The 22,734-nt window shown below is 38.9% G+C and overlaps 1 protein-coding gene across 1 annotated transcript in view; it reads right to left on the reverse strand.

The window, feature by feature from the left end:
• Positions 1 to 2,117: 2,117 nt before the first annotated feature.
• Positions 2,118 to 22,734, reverse strand: part of KCNA3 (potassium voltage-gated channel subfamily A member 3) — a 20,853-nt gene continuing 236 nt past the window's right edge. Inside the window, exons 2-3 of the mRNA XM_040456465.1 lie at positions 19,601 to 22,732; positions 2,118 to 6,899 (exon numbers count right to left, since the gene is read on the reverse strand). Coding sequence (XP_040312399.1) covers positions 21,214 to 22,732 — 1,519 coding nt within the window. The 3' untranslated portion in view covers positions 2,118 to 6,899; positions 19,601 to 21,213. The remainder of the gene's footprint in view (positions 6,900 to 19,600; positions 22,733 to 22,734) is intronic.

Genomic DNA, 22,734 nt, shown 5'->3' on the forward strand with positions numbered 1-22,734 from the left:
AGGAAGGCATGGTTCTAAGAGGCTATTTGTAATCCCGCATCTCTTAATTCATTCTGTAAATGTTCGCAAAGGATTTAAAGATTTAGTTCCTGAACATGAAATACAAATTATGGCTCGTGGAAATCTACCACCAAATTTGCATGACCAGAAAACTCAGAAACAGTTATTTCTTGTATCAACCGGAGGCTTAGAAAAATATGTTTTGTTCTAATTACTACAGGTAGAAGGCAGCCTAAATCTGCACTTTTTTTTTTTTTTCTTTTTAGATGAAGTAAAATTCCAGATGGAAACAAGAGGGCCTCTGTTTTGGTGACGCAGCATGTGCTGACATTCCAAAAGCACAAACACATTTGAGTAACTAGCTGCTATTAGGAAAAAGAATTAGGATCCACATTGCTGAGCACAAAATAAGAACAATGGGTATGTGCGGGCTGATTAGTAGAAATTACAGTCTGTCCCGGGATAAAAAAATATTGGACATAATAGAGAATACATACGGAAAACAAAATGCCCTTATTTAACACTTGACTCTTCTGGGTCTAATAATGAGAATTCTACCCTCCCCTGTTGTTAGACTATAAGCTCTCTGAGAGCAGGGTCATCTTTGTATCCACCTTCAGACATTTGCTTCAATTTTCCCATATAACTTACATCAAGTATGAAGGTACATACTTATTACAACTAATTTTCTTCTTCCCTGAGATTTTTCTGGGCCCTCAACAACGTAAGACAGGGAGCAACGGAAGAAACCTGGGCAATGTTGGCATCCAAAAGACTTGCCAAGTCATGGAGGAAGACCCAGAACTGTCTGCAAAGATAGGTGATACTTAAGCTGTTAACAACAGCTCGGGTTTTGATGTTTCCTGTTTTGCAAAACCAAAACGAGAAAAGGCAGGTGGAGAGAGAAAAGAAAGAAGTTGGAGCTAATTAATATGAGTAACAGGATTTTGGGGGGTATTTTATTGAATTCCGCACATAACATTTGCCATGAAAATAAATACGACGACAAATTTTAAAAAATGGGTCAGATAAAAATATCACATAATCAACTCACAGGTATTTACTGTATTTACTTAACAGAATGCTCGAATGTATTATGACAAGAACATCCAAGAACACGGCATAAAAACTTATTTAAACTTTACATTAATAAGTGATAAGTGAACACAATTCAAGGTCAAAGGAAGACGAATATAGAAAAGAAGTTTTGACTTTACATTCTATTCAGAATTCCATTATTTGTTACTACGTCATTATTTGAGAATGATTATTTCATTCCATACAAAATAATACTTGATTGACTTACCTGTTTGATAAAGAGAACTAAATTTAAGGTTAGCAAAATTTAAATTCTGATATAGTATAGCATATGTTCCACTTAATTATGCACAGTAACATTGCATTGCTAGTGAGTAAAAGTACAGAACGTATCACAGACTGTTGATTTACAAGGGAAAGCAGTTAACAGTGCCTCTCTGTTGTTTAAAAAAAAAGAATAGGGGCGCCTGGGTGGCGCAGTCGGTTAAGCGTCCGACTTCAGCCAGGTCACGATCTCGCGGCCCGTGAGTTCCAGCCCCGCATCAGGCTCTGGGCTGATGGCTCAGAGCCTGGAGCCTGTTTCTGATTCTGTGTCTCCCTCTCTCTCTGCCCCTCCCCCATTCATGCTCTGTCTCTCTCTGTCCCAAAAAATAAATAAATAAATAAACGTTGAAAATAAAAAAAAAAGAATAAAAATGTTGTATTATGTCATGAACTAACACATGAATCTTCTCTATATTCAAACTGAGCAGTCATCAGATTTTATCAGGGAAATTACCTACTTTTTAAATATGGGGATAAACTTTACCATGTATTTGAACATGTATTAGATTGCAGGTATTAATCCTGTAGTCTAATATTTGATAACCAATTCTTTTTGAATAGTTAGAATAAGGAGTTTTCTTAAAATGAAGACAGTTTTTCTATCCTCTCCTCCTTCCCTGTCCTCTGCTAATCACAGCATACATGTGACGAAAGACAGTGGGCTGAAAATTGGTTACAGTGGTTGGTCTGACGGTACGTTTTCTCTGAATCAGAATGTTGGCCATTTCTTGGGTTATTGCTTCTTTCAACTGTTCAGAAGTCAGTTACTATGGTAGACTTTTTTTTTTTTTAAAGGAAATTAGAAAGCTAGGGAAGAAGATAACTTGTCTGTCTAACATTATGACAACACGTGGATTTGGTGTCTATGATCAGGGTTGGTGGACTTAATTATGTTCTAGATGGAAAATGTTTGGCTATCACCCTGTGGGAGGACTCTCTTTTGGAAGTATCTAACAAGGTCTGTTAATAGCAAAAAATGCCTTGTTCTCCAACTCTGAAATTTCCCAACATATCATGTAGAATTAGATTTCAGCTACAGTTTTACAGCTAATGGCAAAATAACATAAGGGAGAACAGTGTAAAGAAAATGAGATTTGGAGCCATTTGATGGCCATATGGTCTTGAACAAGTCACTTGATCTTTCCACTGGTTGGTTAATCTCTAAACTTCAGATGCTATTATTACTTCATATGGATATTTTAAAGATTAAATAAGATGTGAATGATCTTTGCAAAGTATGAGATAAACAAATGTTAGACGTTGCTATGAAAAAATCGTATTTGGATGTCTGCATAATTACTATCTGTATACGATTTCAGAAATGGATTATTGTTATTATTACATTTAACATACTACATGGAAATACTACATACACTGTTTGCTTTCCCTTGTATACATATAGAGGAACTTTTTACCCCAAATTATGCCATTGTATGGGGTAGTTCCAAAAATGGTCTACACTGAACAAAAGAAGAGTATATTCCTATTTGGTTTATAGTCCTACAGTTTTAAAAACACTTTGACAATTAGTTTTAAGTCAACTAAATACTTAACCTTCCCGCCCCAAACCCAGCATTAAGAGATCACACCATGGATACAATTCACCAGAAGAGATACTACTATGGTTTGTTTCTGTATGGTCAATTCACAAATTGTTGCAAGATACAATATGAACACAATTTGATAGAATCACCATTGAGCAAATTTCGTCAACTTTAAAAAAAATGGATAAAGTTACTTTTCACAAATATCACTAACACGAATATATAAGAGACTCAATTACACCCAAGTGAAAATTCAGATTCACAAGACCAAAAATTATCAGATTAAATGTTTTAATGAATTGCTCCGCTAGTCAAAATATACATTTCCTATTGTGATAGAGGCCTTTAAAAACTGCCCCCTTTTCTGAATGGAAGGATATAAGACTAAACCTCTGGACAAATAATCTCGTTATGACAAAATATTTCTGGATTATTCAAATGGACTGCTATCATTTTAACAATTTCCCTAGTGTCCATATTTTAGCATCTTTCTATCCTAATCTCTTTCTACCATAAAACCAGCAACCAGAATATACTCTTGGTTTTCAATGGGTATAATTATCTCTTATCTATGTTGTACAAAAGCTATAACCCTTCTTTTTCCAACTGTCCACAAAAGCCAAACAGAAGCGTTTGGGTTATCCCTGAATTTCGTTTCTCACTCCTGAGCAAAACTAATTACAACATGGCTCCATCAGGCCTCTTTTGTATTCACAAAAGTTTACAACATTTTGTGAATATTATTTCAAATTATAGTCATTTGAATTCTGGGACCAAAAATGGCGTTACCTTTTTAATGTGACAAAAACGCACCTTGCAATCAGCTACAGTTCACTGGCAAGCATAATATATTTAATTCTGGTTTGCTAAGTGTTTATTAAACTACAAAGATTTAAACGGAAGATTCACTTGCACAGAAACTTTGTTTATATAGTAACTAACCCACCATTCAAGGATGAAATGATAAGTCATAATAGTTAAGCCATGGTCCAAATTAAAAGTTACATTTTTTAATGTCTTGCTGAGGTCAATTAGAAATATGAACGTTTGGATTTGTAGTCTGTTCAGTCATATGAACAGAGATCTGTGGCATCTTAGTGCCTGGAGAGGAGCAACATGTATGTGCGTATCAGAATATTCTGGAAACATTATAGAATTTTCAAAGATATAAAGAAACGTACAGATTATTACTAAATTTAAAGTCTTCATTGCACGGATAAAGAAACTAGGGCTCAGAGAAGTCAAAGGGACTTTCCTAGGGCACATAAATTATTAGCAGAGCCAGCACTAAAGCAAAGACACTTGCTTAAGCTCTACCAAACTGCTTCTTGTGGGGGAAAAAAAATCAAGAGATCATAAGGCAAACATCCCCATCCTTCCAACCTTTTCCCACTTTCTAGTCCAGGATTATAATGTTGAGTGTGCAGTACAGCTCTGGAACTGTTTTTAGCATTTCATATGTAATTTCAAATCACATTAAGTTCTAATTAAATTGAACAAATAACCTCCTCTTCCTTTGCAGCTATTTCATTAATCTGTTTCCATTCTGCACAGTGGGTTTTCTACATTTTCATGATCCCATTGTAGGTCAGTGACAATTCTTAGAGGAGAAAAAACATCCTATTTCCTCTTCTCACAATCAATTTGAAGAATGGTATATTTATGACACTTTAAAGGTTTAAATCTTATTTCAATTTACTCTTTCCTTTGGAGATGCGTAAGAAAAATCTGAGTACTTTAAGTATTCTTCAAAGACTTTTCAAATGTGTATAAATGAGGATTTGGGGGCTGAGAATGGGCTTTGGGGATTATTTAACCTAGCACAACCACCTTGCAACTTAGGAAACTGTAGCCTAGCAACAGTAAGTGACTTATCTAGGGTCCCACAGGTAGAAAGTGGGTAAGAACTCTGGTCTCATGATATCTACATCAATACTGTATTTTTACTACACATTTGGTGAACCATATCAGATATGACAGTTTACTCATCTGGTGCCATTCTGTGCTTTTATCTCAAAGTCCAGGTTTTGTCTTTATTTGAAACCGTGGCCTGTAATAATAATGCAGATATGATATTAAGTATACATAATACTTAAAGTTGTGTCATTGGTGTTTCCTGAAGGTAGTACCTGTGTCTATTTTTGTAATGCCTACCGATCCTTACTAAAACATGTGAATGTCTAAAACCCCTTATAGGACATTTAATTGGTTTGTTTCAATAATCCCAATAGTTGATGTGAATTACTTTAACTGCTGACAAGTCTGTGAACATCAGTTATGAGTATTAGGTGGCTGGAATGGATTGACAGTTCTCTGGGCCAGCGACTCTTCTATGTGCGCTAACAGAACAAAAACATGGTGGTGGCTTTGGCTATGTTTTCACTTTAATTACAAATCATTCAGTTGGGAGGTTCACATAGCTCAAATCTGAGATACTTATCAGTCACTTACTTCACTTTTCCCGAGAGTGATCTGGTCTCAAAATTTTGACCACAGAAGAATTATCAGCAGATTGTGCAAAATTCATTGTAGGCATTGACTCAAAGAAAATTACCTGGATTTTATCTCCTACATCCTTTGCTGCTAACACGTATAAGATTGTTTAGTTATCGATTCTTAGATATTAACAATGAAACTCATTACCTGTATTTCCTTTTACATGGCATCAAAAAGTATTATAATCTTGGCTTTGCTACTGAAATATTTTGATATCATTAAAATTCTACAAGCACTCTTATTAGAACAGCGTCGCTATGCATTTGAGTAACAGGAAATTGGTTATTTACGCATTTGCTCAGGTATGTTTCAAAAATAAAATATGACAGTGAAAAAAAGTCTTCATTATACCAAATGTTCACAGTTTGACTTTCCATAAGGCTTATTAAATAATATACAAATAGCTACCATTCTGCTGAAATGTCACAGTAAATACATTAATAATGGCACAGAAGTGAAATGTCCCCAAAAGGGAAATCATCTTCATGACCTCCTAAATCTCTTTTCCAACTAAAACTTTGCTTATTTTATTGAAAAAAGTTCCATTTCTAAAGGAATAACTTATAAAAATAGAGGATGAGTCAAGAAACCTTTTACAGGTACAATTTTGAAGGAAATTCTATACATTAGATGAAATATTATAATATATCTTTAAGAATGTGCTTTGTCTCACCACACCAAACATCATACGAAAACTAAACTGAGTGATTATAATATCTATGAACTGCTGAAAACTATAACCAAATATTAAAATTTTAGCTAAAATAGACAACTTAAACATAAGTACTAATATACTTCTAAATTTATGCTCAGCTAAAACCTACCTACGAGACAAATTTGCAAATCTATCATTTTGAGTCAAAAAAATAAAAGGATGTTGAATCAAGCAAGGCACATTTCTTTTAGGCCAGTCTATCTTGAACACCATTCATCTGGGCACAGTGTAGATTTCACTTATTTATGTGTAAATGGGCCAATCTATGTAGGAGAGCCTTTGGTACAAAACACGCCTTTACAAATAAGGTTGCACATAAGCCAGAACACAGAAGATAACATTACTATATCTCATGATTCAACACAGTCCAGTGATTAACTGAAAGAAGAAAACAGTACCAGTTGGCTTGTTGGAAACAAACATTTAGGTTTTCTTTATCAGCAGTACTGACTAGTTTTTGAGTGATTCAATTTCACCAAAATGTCAAAAGGTTGAAATGATCCCTTGATATTTTCGAATGTTCTTCTTCATCTATCACTATCTTTTAATATTGCACACAATTCGAAGAGAATCCTCCAGCTTTAGAGCTGTTTCCTTTATATAAAGCATTTATTAGAGACATGTTATTTAATGTCAACTGAAACAAAAATATGCACTGGCAGACAGATCACTGCCCATCAGCGACAGGACCAACACAGTGTTCTTGATGTAGGCAATTTAAAAATGAGGATCCTACTGGTCCGTGCAGCAATACAGTTCTCTATGTGGGACTCTTCAGGTATCTGTTGGACAGAGTAAGCACAATAATTTACTGTGTATTTAGTTTTTTAAAAAATTATAGACTTTATGTCAACATAAAATATTCTATTCATTATACTTTTCAAAATTTGGGTTTTTTTGCAGATACCCTGAAAAGTTCAACCAATTTAATTTTCTAAACTTATCAAAAGCACTTAATTTATAAATTAGAAGAAGTTTCAGAGTATGCTGAAATTATGAGCTTTTTGTCCTTACATCTATCTATCTATCTATCTATCTATCTATCTATCTATCTATCTATCACCTATGAGAGACAGCGTGTGTGCGAGGAAGAAGCTGAGGGAGAGAGAGAATCTTAAATAGGCTCTGTGCCCAGATCAGAGCCCAATGTAGGGGTGGCGGGGGCTCAATCTCACGACCATGAGATCATGACCTGAGCCAAAATCAAGAGTTCAATTTCCCCCCTTTTATCCTTATTAATACCCACTTCGAAATGTAGTCTAAACCAATGTGATTGTTTGCTTTTTCGACATAAAAATTTATCTTCACCTTTACAACCATCTGAAAGGTTCTGAGTGCCTGTTTTTAAAGAAAATATATGTATTAATTTTCTCAATGTACTTCCAAGGGTTTGTTTCTTTCCTGGCTGTATATCCCATTGTTGTAACCTTAGATGAGAACTCTTTTAAAGTGAATGGAAATCCCATGCTCAGCGTTCTGGAAAGGGGGTGGAGGAGTGAGGGTAGCAGCGGGAGGGAGGGAAGAAGATTATTTCCCATACATACTCCTGGTTTTAGCAGGTATCTGAAATCCAGTGGCAAATGCCTACCAGTGTTGATCTGGAACTTGAATGTGCTTTTTGTGGAAGAATCATCAACTCACAAAACCCAATATCATATGCCTACTGTGTACTTGGCAATCATTTAATGAAAAGTTTTCTTTATTGGCCTGGATTATACTGGATCATCCTTCATGAAAGAGAGAACTTCTTGACACTAATCTTTGGCCAAATAGCAAGAGTACACTCTTGCATCACAGTATTCTTAATTTTCATTATGAGCGTTTGAAAATTACAATGGTCTAATAGCTAGTAATGACTACCAATTACAAGAAATTACAAGTAACATGAATGATCTGGCATCCATTTCATTTCCTAAGTGCCTAGTTTCTGCTCAATGCTACTGTAGCTTTCATTATCTTGAGATGGTTCTATTAAGCTAGTCTTGTCTTGCTACTATTTACATCCTTTCTATATGAAAGGTTCAGCCTTTTTTTTTTTTTTTTTTTTTTTTTTTAAGCCTCATGTGTCAGTGCCTGCCTCAAGGCTCTTGGGACTATTAAATAAGTAAGGTATAGCTTGGCATCCTAATAGACTGTAGGGGTGGAGGGAGTTGCAATTTAACAGAAACAAGAAGTCAAAGTGATATTTGGATGCTAATCATGTTTACATTAGTGGCTAAGAAATGGGTTGAAGGGCTTACTTAGGTATCAAAATCAAGTCTACAAAAACAGGGAAAGGAAGTATAACAGAAAATGGTGACTTATAATTGATGATATTTGACCAAATAAATGATTTAACATAAGAAGCAAGAGGGGCGCCTGGGTGGCTCAGTCAGTTGGGCATCTGACTTCGACTCAAGTCACGATCTCATGGTTTGTGAGTTCGAGCTCCGCATTGGGCTCTGTGCTGACAGCTCAGAGCCTGGAGCCTGCTTCGGATTCTGTGTCTCATTCTCTCTCTGCCCTTTCCCCACTTGTGTTCTCTCTCTGTCTCTCAAAAATAAATGTAAAAAAATTTTTTAAAAAAAAGAAGCAAGAAAAGAGGATAAGAACAGTCAAATTTCTATAATTATCAAGCTTGTGAAAAAGTAATTAATACCTCCATCAAGGCCTAAACAAAAGAGGTACAGAAACCCAACTTACCTAACTGCTAGCCTTACTAATTTGTATTTCATGAGGAAAGGGTTACAATCATTCTATTTTTTTTTTTTAATTTTTTTTTTCAACGATTTTATTTTATTTTTGGGACAGAGAGAGACAGAGCATGAACGGGGGAGGGGCAGAGAAAGAGGGAGACACAGAATCGGAAACAGGCTCCAGGCTCCGAGCCATCAGCCCAGAGCCTGACGCGGGGCTCGAACTCACGGACCGCGAGATCGTGACCTGGCTGAAGTCGGACGCTTAACCGACTGCGCCACCCAGGCGCCCCACAATCATTCTATTTTATGGGAACTTTGTTTTTATGTGTTTATACTTTGACATCTATTAAATAACTTAGAGTTGGCTGCACACCAACAAGCTCTATGAATTCTGCCAACCAAATGGTAATGATTTAGCCAAAGGACTAGAAAATTTTCTTGTTCAATTATGCATAATTCTCTGATTGGCCTCTTGGAAATTATGTACTCTTGGCAAGCAAAAAAAGTTTAAACTCAGTCATTAGAGTTGCTAATGTGTTAAGACATGAGCTTTGATGGGGCACCTGGGTGGCTCAGTTGGTTAAGTGTCTGACTTAGGCTCAGGTTATGGTCTCGTGGTTTGTGAGTTTGAGCCCTGCGTCCGGCTCTGTGCTGCCGGCTTGGAGCCTGGAGCCTCTCTGGATTCTGTGTCTCTCTGTCTCTGTCTGCCCCTCCCCAACTTGTGCTCTCTCTCTCTCAAAAATAAATATTAAAAAAATTTTAAAAAGACATGAGCTTTCTCAAAAATCTGGAAAGTCATGGGAAAATGAGCTGTGAGGTATAATCACAGAAATATTTAGGTCTGCTAATAATAAATATCCTTAAATCCCATTGTGACCTAGTAAAATAAATTGATTTTTAGAATAAGTTAAAATGGTTGCAGGTGAAAGATTTATAGAATACAGGTGTAAAGCAATTCAAACACAGTTCTTCCCTGGAGAAACTATTTTTGTCTGTGGTTTTTAGTCACCCACTACCTTTTGAAATCCAGGACAGTGTCACTCTTGTTTAACATACTTTTTATTATAATTTCTTACAGAGGTAATCTGTTGGTGAATACCTGAATTTTTTTTTGTCCTATAGTCATACATGAGGTAAATATAAAATGTAATGGTATGTGAGGCTGCCGCTTATAATTTCTAATACCTTGACCTTTCCAGCTTTTAACAGAAAATCCAGTAAAAACCCATACTAGGTTAATATTTTATATATATATATATATATGTATATATATATAATACTAGGTTAATGTTATACAATAATATATAATATATAATTATATGTAATAATATATATAATATAAAATAATATAATAATTATATAATATTATACAATATATAATATTATATTATATAATAATATATAATAATTATATAATATATAATTATATAATAAATATATAATATATAATATATAATAATTATATAATAATTATATATTAATATAATATATATAATATTAACTTAGTATTATATTAACCTGTACAGGTTAATATACACTAGGTTAATATATATACTATATATATATATCAACAATAATTCTTCAAAGCAGAAAAAAACATGAAAAAATAAGAAATGAAAATTACTCATTCCAATCCTCTATCTTGTGTCATTCCTTTAAAAGGTCCTGACAATGTGCCCTCAGAAAAGAATGATCTCTGTCCTCTGTGAGCTTCATTATATAAAGTGATGGAGGCAAACAGAGTTTCTGTCTTCTGTTGGTCTCCATATGTAATCTGAAGCGTACACGTCAGTTTTCTTTAATTTAGGGACATGTTTCGTGAGGAAATTGTTCCATGTAGAGGTACAGAGGCAACACCTAGTCAAGTTCCGGTCGGATGTGCCTGAGAAATCCAGGGAGAGCAAATCCAGGAGCAGTGTGGAAAAAGTTCCCTTCTATTCATATCTGGAGAGTCCCCATTTCCTACTACACAGGGAAGTGCCTCTGTTACAAGATTACCTAAAATCCCACAATACTATTACCTCAACTCTGCGGTACTCCTTTACAGCAATGCTTTCATTTAGACTCAGTAATTCCATACTACACACCTTGGTTTTCCAAAGCTTCTAAGAATTTCCCAGTACCAACATGTGCTACTACCGGTGCCTCTCACCTATTTTATTTAGAAATGACCTATGTTTTGCCACTATAAAAGTCACTCTGAGGGGCGCCTGGGTGGCTCAGTCGGTTGAGCGTCCGACTTTGGCTCAGGTCATGATCTCCCGGTCTGTGAGTTCCAGCCCCATGTCAGGCGCTGTGCTGAGCTCAGAGCCTGGAGCTTCGGATTCTGTATCTCCCTCTCTCTCTCTGCCCCTCCCCCACTCATGCTCTGCCTCTGTCTCAAAAATTAATATAAACATTTAAAAAAAATAACAGTCACTCGGAGAATCTGCTCTTACTGTTCTTGGATTCAATGTCCCCATCTTCTCTTTCATATATGAAAAAGTCCCTTTAAAAAAATAACCGATTTTTGTGAGCCTACCATATAACTTGACAATTACATCAAAATTTACTTTGTAAAAGCAATTATTTTACTCAGTAAGGTCACAACTACAGTAATGTAATTCTTCAAGGTGATTCACTGATGAAATATCTAATGCCTTATTTAATCAGCTTCCAGAGTAATGGAAATCCCATGGATATATTAAGACTCACCATTAACTGAAAGCAAGAGTGAACTTACAGAACGGTTTCTTAGAATGTTGGCTAGATAGGTAAGTTCCTATAGATATCACTTACGTGTTCTGATTTTTGCTATACTATGTAAGCCAATCAGTCAACAAATATATATTGAGTATCATTTATAAACAGCATTTTATTACCGGCTAGGGTAGGAAACACAGTCTTTGTGAAGCATTCCAACTCTAGGTAGCCATGGTGATTAGGAGCGATATCTCTTATAATGTTATATTTAAATTATTTATGTTAAGGAACTCTACCCCCACAATTGGGTAGTACTTTGTGGGTAAAACCTGCTGGAGCATGTTCTACCAAATGGAAGCCCTCCCCAGTGAACCAATTATTAGAAATTCTATCCAAAAGAGCACGGTGAGGAGGCACCTGGGTGGCTCAGTCAGTTAAGTGTCTGATTTCAGCTCAGGTCATGATCTTGAGATTCGTGAGTTAAAGCCCCGTGTCAGGTTCTGTGCTGACAGTTCAGAGCCTGGAGCCTGCTTCGAGTTCTGTCGCTCTCTCTCTCTCTCTCTCTCTCTCTGCCCCTTCCCCACTTGTGCTCTGCCTCTGTCTCTCTCAAAAATAAAATAAATGCTAAAAAATAAAAAAACAAAAAAGCATGATAAGGGGTATAAGCCTCACAGTGATAGACTGAAGCACAGATCCACAACATGAAAATTTTGCTTATAGTTTAAAAACACTCAAATTGGAATTTCCTTCCTCTCATCCCTTCCTTGAACAAAGACTTATTAAGCACCAACTTTATTCCAGGCAATATTCCAGATCCTGGGGGATATAGTAGCAACGAAAGACAAAGGTCACTTATGCTCATGGAAGGGAAAGGAAGATGGACAATAAACAAAAAGCAAGTAAGATATCTAGTATGTCAGAGGAGGGAATATACAAGGCAGAGAAAGGCTAAAGGAGAGTGCTGTGGCGGCTGCAAGTTTAAACAGAGTGGCTGGGGAAGGCTTCACTGAGGCAGTGACAGCTACGGAGCTGACGGAGCCAGCCACGCAGAGATCAGATGTTAGAGCGTTCCAGGCAGTGGAACAGTGGTACAAAGACCCGAGGCGGAGCGTGCCTGGTGTGTTTGAGGAAGGGCAAGGAGGCCGGCACAGCTGCTGTAGAGGACCAAAGGGGAGAAGAGTCAGAAATGAGGTGAGAAGGGTAAGGGTAAGACGAGGTAGAAAAGGTAGGGCCTTGCAGGCCACGTGAGGGCTTTTAGTGTGTCGTCTGCGGGAAATGGAGAGCCAGATGGGAGTTTTGCCACCAAGAAGTGACATGATCTGACAAGTGTTTTGAAAGGTTCTCTCTGGCTGCTACATTGAGAACAGACTCCAGCAGGGGAAAGGATGAAGGATGGGGTACAGTCAGGAGGGTACTCTAAAAATCCAGGTGAGGAGCGCCTGGGTGGCTCAGTCAGTTAAGGGTCTGACCTCAGCTCAGGTCATGATCTCGCAGTTACGAAGTTCGAGCTCCGTGTCCGGCTCTATGCTGTCAGTGCAGAGCCTGGAGCCTGCTTCGGATTCTGTGTCTCCCTCTCTCTCTGCCCATCCCCTGACTGTGCTCTCTCCTTCTCTCAGAAATAATAAATGAATAAACTTAAAAAAAAAAAAAATCCAGGTGAGAGACAATGATGGCTTAGAATAGGTGGTTGCAGAAGTTAAGACTCCGGAAACATTTTAAGAGGAGCCAACAGGATTTGCCAATAGCTTGGAAAAGCGGTATGACAGAAAGAGAGGAATCTACAATAATTCCAAGGATTTTTTTTAGCTTGAATAACGGGAAGATTGAAGTTATAGTCACAGAGAGGGGGAAAAGGGCAAGAGACAGGATTGGTGGCAAGGGTCGTGCAAGAGAGGGAAGCTCAGTTTTGGACATACTAAGTTTGAGAGATCAGATGTCTAAGTAAAGATGTCAAGTAGAGAGCTGGAAATGCAATCTGAAGTTCAGGGGAACGGTCGGTGGGGGGGGGGGGGCGGAGAGAGAAATTTACATATAGATAGTCTAAAGCTATGAGAGTAAGACGGGATATAGAAAGAAGTCTAAGGACTAAGCTGTGGCCCACTGGGCTCTCAAACATGAAGACTCAGGGGAGATGAGAAAGAACCAGCAAAAGAGATTAAAAAGGAGAGAGAAGAGAGGTAGTGAAAAAACACACAGTGTTGGGTCCTAAAGTCAAATGAAGCAATTCTTTGCAGGAGGAAAGAAGTATTCCACAGTGCCAAAGGCTTCTGATGAGTCAAATGAAACAAGCACTGAGAAATGACCGCTGGGTTTAGCTATCAGAGGTCACCAATGACCTTGAAAAGTACACTTTCAGAAGTGACAGGGGTGAAAGTGTTTGGAGCAGACTTGGGAGCGAATGGTAAGGGATTCCATGATGAACGAAGAGTGATGCAGTCCCTGCTCTCATAGAAGAGATAGATTAATCATATAACACAAATAAATATAAAATGACAGCCATGTCAAGAACACATCGTATATTCAATTAATTCTAAGACACACTTTTTCAGATTTGAGAACCTATGAAATCAGGAGGTACCTTAAAATCACCGGTACTTTCCCTCATAATTGGCAGTTCTTTTTTTTTAGTGGCACATAGAATAGTGGTGGTTCTTAAGGGACCTTAAACTTGATGAAGGGTACCCTAAATGGGGAATTGATAAAACCAGAGTCATGAGAGATAACTTGGAAGTATTGAAGTAAAAATAGAAGCTAAGAAAGCGAGGAGGGGGCTAGCAGTGGGAACACCTGCAAAGATCCCCATAGATGAAGGGGGAAAGGGAACTAATCCCATAAGTGGATGAAGACCAGGGCTGAGAGAGATCATATGTGGCCATGAAAGCTATGTGAAACCTTTGGGTCTCTATCCCCAAAACAAGAAAAAGACCTTCAAAGAATTCTAAGTAGGGGCAGGTGATGTAATCGGATTTGAGTCTCAAAAAGACTCTTCTGGCTACCAGGGGGAGAATGGTCAGACTGGCCACAGGACATGTAAGGAGGCCAGTCAAGAGACCTTGGCACTTACCCAGGATAGAGAGGAGAGTAGTGTGGATTAAAGTGGTGGTGACAGTGATGCAGAAAAGTAGATTATTTTTAGGGGTATTTAGGAAGTGAAATGATTAAACTCAGTGACAGACTGAATGTATTTACTTATATGAATCTACTATTACATTAATAAACACATTGAGAACACTAGGCAAAAAATCTGCCTCTTAAGCAAGGCTATAAAAAAAATAAAAATGCTTTGTAAATGTCTCTGCAGCACATATGAATGAAAACCAGTATTTTGGAAATTCACCAATTTTATATGGTTTAGATCTCTGGACAGAAAGTAAATATATCTTAGGACAGAAAATAACAGGTGAGGGGTGTGTGTGTGTGTGTGTGTGTGTGTATAACAAATTACCCTTACTGGATTCTTTTCCAAATTAAATCATATGTTTAATTTAAGGAACATGTTTAAGTGTATAAAAATAAGAACTTTAGGATTCAGAGAGAATTTCCATAAAGAACAGGAGTTTAAAATAAACTTGACAACAAAACCAATGCTGACTGACATGTAACACACAAGTGCAATGCTAGCTTTCATTCTAGAAATTTAGCGGGAATCTCAAAAGAGATTCCCAAGAGCCTTTGTGCTCTGATGGAAGCGGTAAGGGTGAGGCTGGGGACTCACTGAAAAAGAAAAAGCTCTTCTCCACTCCCAAGCTCCATGCTGGGGGCATGATCTGCAGAGTCAGAGCCCTGCATGCCCATATTTATTCATAAGGTTCTCCAGACATGATGAAACATCATTTTTCGTGCATTTAAGTGACATCTTTCTCACAACCAGGATCCCAGGATTTACTTTTCAGGCTAGAGCTCCTATTCTGCATGCTTTAGGTTGCAGCAATAATAAAATGGCTCCCAAGGAAATGATGGAGCCTCTTTTCCAGATCTCCTCTTTAAGGTATTTGATGGTTTATGGTGCAAAATTTGAAACGCAAGGAAAAACACATCCAGTACAAAAAAGGGGGGAAAAAGAGGAAAACCACAAAAACATTTCTCTGTAAAATGTTTTTTCTTTACAGTTCTGAAGACAAAATTAGTTTGCAGCATCACTGAAGACGAAGACAGATATTTGAGAACTTCCTGACCTCTCTGAATCGCTTAAATGAAATTTGCAAGGTGGACGTGAGTATATAAAGAAATTATCATGTACTCTATAGCAATGGCCATTTTCTGGCAGGAGGTTAGGAGCTGAGTCATGATAGCCCAGGGTTTGGGCTCTGCATGGCTTCCCCTCCCTTCTTCCTGCCTTTTCTGATTTGCCCTCTCTCGAAGGTTTTCAAGTACTCCCTGCAAGTTATAGAAAACAAGTGACTTCAGTGACTTCATTAATATATATAAAACAAAATACAGAAAATTAGTAGCACCAAAGCAACAGTCTTACCCTCCATTCAAAAGGTGAAATAATTAAAAAAAAAAAAAGAAAAAGAAAAAGAAAAAGGAAAAAAAGCCCCACCCCAAAATGCAATCCCTAAATATCCTCTGTCTCATTCTTGTGCTCCTCACATCTATCCCACAGTGTTTCCATAAGTCTTCGAATTGATGGGGGAGGGGCAGGTGTACTTCTCTGCATTTCTTAGTGGGAGGGGTTATTCACAGCTGAGAAGTGGGAAGGACTTGGAACTGCTATAGAAAATGTTGAAGTTTTAAATGTATAGAAGTCATTAAGTTATAGTTATGGTTCTCAAAGGAATAGATGATTGGTATGTTATATTGAATTTAGATACGATCGCTCAAGCAGTTGCTTGAGTACATTTTATGCCAAAGAGGTAAACACCAGTTTCATATAAACAAACCATAACTTTAAATTGCTTCATACTCTGCATTTAAAATTTCAATCCCAGAAGTTTTATTTCAAAATTCAGAAATAACTGATAGAACGCCTCCTCATATTTGTAGCTGTTTGTTATAATAGTTGGTGGGCACTAAAATTTGGTATAATATCAGCTTAAAAGCACCATAAAGGAAATAAATAGCAATGCTGTTACTTTCATCTCTGGATTCACCAGCTGTGGGGTATGTACATTTTTCCCAGGGTGTTGATGGATGTGCCTTGTTCCAGTCACACCTCCTCTCATGAATCTTTTGTACACACAGACGTATGTATACTTTTCAACATCTAAGACGTGCACTGAGCTCAACAGTGAAGCCTGTGGTTTGGCAAAGCTGACTGATATATGTGGACTTAGACTCATTTGCATTTTGCTGTAAGCCCAAATCACTATCCATTTTCATTTTCTAAATGATTTAGGACCTTAGAGAAGGGGCTACAGCTATTATGTGGGCCAAAATTATATTCTATTGTTTCTTTGAGCACAGATGCTCTTAAAGATCCATGGAGTTATTAGGTAAGGCAATCATGTCACAAATTTCAATGAGCTGGCAATCTCCTTGTGCTTTCAATCCTTTTGTTCTAAGTAATTTCTCCTTTCTCAATAAGAGAGAGTCAAAATATTTATACTACTTGCTGCCATCGTTCTTCAGTAACCTAGGCAAAATATGAGGAGATGGAAAAAATAACAATTTGCATAGTACTATTGATTGTAGATTAAAGCACATGAAAATAGAAAATTAATCTTAAAACTGAAAAATATCTATTGCCCTAGCAGGTATCACTACTATGACTAATTATACTTTCTGAGTATAATATTAAATCCAGACAAATCAATAATATAAGAAAGTGATCTTTTATTACTAGAAAAGTCAATCTCTTTGTTCAATTTAAATACCTGATACTTGATCCCTATGGTTAAAAGTATCTGATGTTTAGAAAGGGTTAATTTTCAATATACTGCATAAAATAGGTTTCTGGAGATATATTCTTTACAGAAATTCATTAATTAGTAACATGGGCTGAAGTCAAACCTAAAAGCATAAGAAATTTATTTTCTCAATCTCTTTCAAGTCACCCAATAAAAGGAACATGGGTTTGGGGGCCAGAAGGACCTGGCTTTAATCATAGCTGGGTTTCTTGCTAGCTAGGAAGTCTTTGGGAAATCACTTAACCATAGCCATCTAGTTTTTCCCCTCCTAGAGTGGGGTGAATACCACTTACCTTGCAGAGCTGAGAGTATCCAGGACGTGGTAATTAAATGGTAATTACTATTGTTACACAGAAAGTAAATAGGAAGACACTGATTATTTATGTATGTCATATCATTTGCAAACCTCAGTAGTAATTATACAATGCTTGTAAGTAACAATCACAATAATAACATAATCTCTTGGCAAAATCTCTGCTGCATACCATGCAATTATTTTTTTGTAAGTATCATGCCTGTATCAACATTCAATATTCACAATTCTACGAGGTACCATTTCTTATCCTCAGTTTACAAATAAGGAAACTGAGGCACAGAGAGGTTAAGTAATTTGCTCAGTGTCACACAGCATAGTCAGGATTCAAACCCTGGCAGCCTGACTGCAGAGCTTATGCTTTAAATCACTTCATTAAAAACCTTAAAATAACATTAATGTAAGATTAGAGCCATTCACTCGTCAAATATGTACTGAATACATAGAAAGTGCTACATTTTGTGGTAGACACTAGTATCCAAAACTTTGTCAAGATACAGAACCTATACCTTTTAAGGAGCTTTTAGTTTGGCAACTAGAACATAATTATACTATGCCAAAGTTATGATTCAAAAAGCCACTATTTCTCTGGATTGAAGAAAAAGGTCTTCTTCATATTACTATTAATAATCATACAAAAAAAAATTTAAAAAAAGGGGCGCCTGGGTGGCGCAGTCGGTTAAGCGTCCGACTTCAGCCAGGTCACGATCTCGCGGTCCGGGAGTTCGAGCCCCGCGTCAGGCTCTGGGCTGATGGCTCAGAGCCTAGAGCCTGTTTCCGATTCTGTGTCTCCCTCTCTCTCTGCCCCTCGCCCGTTCATGCTCTGTCTCTCTCTGTCCCAAAAATAAATAAACGTTGAAAAAAAAATAATCATACAATTCTAAAAATTATGGTACAACCATAATTTACTCACAGAACAAAGCAAGGTTTCTATATTTTCAAATAAAAAAATGAATAAAGGGTCACTGCACTTTGTTCATCTTCACGTCCAGATCTTTTAAGAACAGACACAAAAATTATTCTTACGTTATTACTATAGTGTGTCTAACAGTTTACCACCAAAATGGGTCACAAAAAGAATGTCTGGTCATTAAGAACACCAAGAGTTTGATCAAAAGGTAGATCAGTGGTGAAAACAACTCTAACAAGTAGCAAAGGAAACTAGATAAAGGAGTCCTATTTGCATGCACGTACAGAGAAAGCAATGAACATGCATATACTTTTCCTGCCTCTATTATTTGTCTGTTCCTTCCTCTTCCCCCTCATATAGTCTTCATTCTTTTTCACTGTCTTAAATACACAAACAATAAAGTAAGTAGGCTTCTGACTACCTGAAAATATGAGTTTTAGACTCAGGGTTACTCTCATTTACTCTAAGATAGAATAGTTAGTCATACCCTATCAATATCAAGAAACAATTGTGGACAACGTATACTTGTGGACAATGTATAACATATAATACATATAATGTATATAAACTAAAATGGTTTTGTTAAAAGACATTAAACACATTTGTTACCCATATTGTAACCTTAACCACTTTTTATTGAAAAGAACCGTACTGCTGCGTATGACTAACTGTGTAAGTTAAAATTGGGCCAATAATCCAACAGCAGTAGGTTCTGCCTTTTATCCTTTTTTAAGGGGAAACAGGTTGTGCAGTAGCCAAGAGGGTTAGTAGAAGGAATGGAATCATTTTCATTTCAGTTTGGGTGAAGGTTATTCTATAGAGCAATGACTTCCCCCGTGCCATCCATTTGCCATAAACAACAGAAACCAAAGGACAGTTAACAAAAGGGAAATCAAATGGAAAAGATGTTGTAACTGATCATTAAAAGGCACTTGCACGTAATTAATATGAAACTACTGGGTTTGCAAGTAGCACCAACCCAAACAGGAACAGCATCTCCCTGGTTCCCTGTACAAAGAGGGAGAGCTCTCAGTACCCCCACAGTGCTCACCTGATTCTCTGTGTGTCTTCTGGCAACCCTGGTGTGTGGCTGAAACTTGCAGGTACTTCCCCAAGATTTGGTTACTTCCCATCCGTCTTTTTTTATTGATTGTCTGCAATTCCCTCAGTTAAGAAGCGTGCATTCTTTATATTTTTAAAGTTTACTTAGCTTTTCAAGTGCTCTTGTGGGATCTGGAGTTGTGTTTTTTTTTTTTTTTTTTTAAGAGGAAGTCTCAAGGTCCCTTGCAGTAAGGTTTCAGGTACACTGATTGGATCTTTCATATGCTTATGTACAGAACGCTTTTACATTTGCTTTTAAATTTCATCTGTGGGCTTGAAACTTCCTGGAGGAAGAAAGCAGCATCCTTTTAAATTATTGCCTAATTGTTGGCATTGAATTCAAATCATGCCTCATTGTGGTGTATATCTGACATTCCACAGGCAATATTTTCCTTCTTGATTCAGTCATTATGAGATGATATCAATGATTTTCTGTAGTAAAAAAATAACGCATTTTGTGATTCATTTCACCACCCTCAGATTCTCAGACATAACTTTATTTGTGCGGTTTATTCAAACAGTGGTTTCCCTTCCGACATCCTGTAAGTAGGAACCATCTGGAAAGGTTACTGTGGAAACGGCAGGGGCTAGGGGGTGGGGCTACAGAGCAAGAGATGCCATGACAACCTTTTTCGGGTTTCCCAGGAAACATGGGTTGCTATGGGAACTGCATCAGTCAGGTCCGAATTAGTAACTTCCGCTGGAAGGAGTGTCTGCCACTTTAATCTTCTTGTGATACTGCAGAAGCTTATCTCGCAGACGCGTTAGGAATTTTGTTTGTTTCTCTCAGCAGCGCTGAAAACATCTGTTTCTACACTTTGGTAGATGTTGCTTGGAACACACACACAGAAGTTCAGAGGAATCTGTTAGTCTACCCCTTTCGAAATGCTCAACAAGCCCCAAAGAGTTGCAACCGATTAGTCAGATCAGGACATCTCAGGCATTTCCCTTTGTTCAAAGTTGTATATATCTTTAAAATTCCGGGAGGGGTTCCGAATAGAAGAAATCCCAGTCAAAAAACCAAAGAAACTCACGGGGGGTTTACAAGTCATTTTTCTAATCAGACTTCTCATCCACACATCCACAGCGTAGGCAATTGAACTAAATACTCAATAACGTTGAACAGTCCATCACACTGAAGCATCCTTTAAGTACGTGCCAGCTTTACTTAGTAAAGAAACAAGTGTCTTTTAATTCTGAGGTTAGGCGGTTACTCTAACTGTTCTTTAATTTCATTTCCTCCCAGGATGTACAGCTGCTTTTTGTTTGTTTGTTTGTTTTAGAGGGTGTGTACTAGAAATCAAGTTTAAAGTAAGTTTGTTCTTTGCAATATTAGAGAGAGGGGGAGAAAACAATGGAGAGCTGAGAGAATGCAGCCCACTTGCAAAACAGACACCTGTTTCAGTATGAAGCAGTAGGGAGAGGGAAAATGAAGTGTGCTTTCCACTTCTTCATGTCCTTTCCTTGATGAATGGTCTGGAAATGTATAAAACAAGGGCATACACAGACCAAGGGGGCACGTTCCACACAATACTGAGCACAGCATGTCACTCGTATCATATATTAAACGTCAGTAAATATCTTTTTGATGTTGACACAGGAGTTGGGATTATTGTTCGTGGTGCAGGTGGCAGTGGAATTGCCCGTTTTGAAAGGGGTCTGGGGGAAAGCGCTATGGTTCATGCCCCCCTCTTCGATCACCATATACTCCGACTTACTCAGAGTCGAGTTACTCCTTGCTTTTCGGAGCTCCTCCGCCGACGAGGAGAGGTGCTGGCAACTTCCCACGTGCATGTACTGGGCTTGTTCTTCCCCTTCTGTCTCCCGGTGGTAGAAGTAGTTGAAGTTGGAAACAATCACAGGGACTGGCAAAGCAATGGTCAAGACACCAGCGATGGCACAGAGGGACCCCACAATCTTGCCCCCTATGGTCACCGGGTGCATGTCACCGTAACCTACTGTTGTCATGGTTACCACTGCCCACCAGAAGGCATCCGGGATACTGCTAAAACCTGAAGTGGGGTCGTCTGCCTCGGCAAAGTAGACCGCGCTGGAGAAAAGGATGACCCCGATGAAGAGGAAAAAGATGAGCAAGCCCAGCTCCCGCATGGAAGCCTTCAGCGTCTGGCCCAGGATCTGCAGCCCCTTGGAGTGCCGGGAGAGCTTGAAGATGCGGAAGACGCGCACCAGCCGGATGACCCTCAGGATGGCCAGGGACATGGCTTGCTGTCCATTGCCCTGTCGCTCAGCCAGCTCGGTGCCCAGAGTGATGAAATAAGGGATGATGGCCACGATGTCTATCAGGTTCATGATGTTTCGCGAGAAGGTGGCTTTGCTGGGGCAAGCGAAGAACCGCACCAGCAGCTCAAAGGAGAACCAGATGATGCACAGGGTCTCTACCACGAAGAAAGGATCCGAGAAGCTGGAGGCTCCGGCGGGCGCCCCCGACGTGCTGTTGCCGGCCGCCTCGAACTGCTCCTGCGACGACGCGGCGGGGTAGTCCTTCTCGTCGCGGAACTCGGGCAGCGTCTCCAGGCAGAAGATGACAATGGAGATGAGGATGACGAGCACGGACACGATGGCGATGCCCCGCGCCGGCCCGGAGCTCTCCGGGTACTCGAAGAGCAGCCACACCTGGCGCTGGAAGTCGTGGCGGGGCAGGGGCCGCTCCTCCTCCCGCAGGAAGCCCTCGTCCTCGCGGAACTTCTCCATGGCCTCCTCGCCCAGCTGGTAGAAGCGGATCTCCTCGGAGAAGATGTCGATGGGCACGTTGACCGGCCGGCGGATGCGGCCGCCCGACTGGTAGTAGTAGAGGATGGCGTCGAAGCTGGGCCGGTTGCGGTCGAAGAAGTACTCGTTGCGGAGCGGGTCGAAGTACCTCATGCGCCGCTTGGGGTCGCCCAGCAGCGTCTCCGGGAACTGGCAGAGGGTCTTGAGCTGCGTCTCGAAGCGCAGCCCGGAGATGTTGATCACCACGCGCTCCCCGCAGCAGTCCTGCTCGCCGGCGGCCGGCAGCGCGGGCGGCAGCGGCTCGTAGCGGTCGCGGTCGCAGCCTCCGCCGCCGCAGCTTCGACGCCATCCTCT

This window comes from Herpailurus yagouaroundi, unplaced genomic scaffold (assembly GCF_014898765.1).
Source record: "Herpailurus yagouaroundi ecotype Mexico unplaced genomic scaffold, PumYag 77, whole genome shotgun sequence".
Taxonomy (NCBI): Eukaryota; Metazoa; Chordata; class Mammalia; order Carnivora; family Felidae; genus Herpailurus; species Herpailurus yagouaroundi.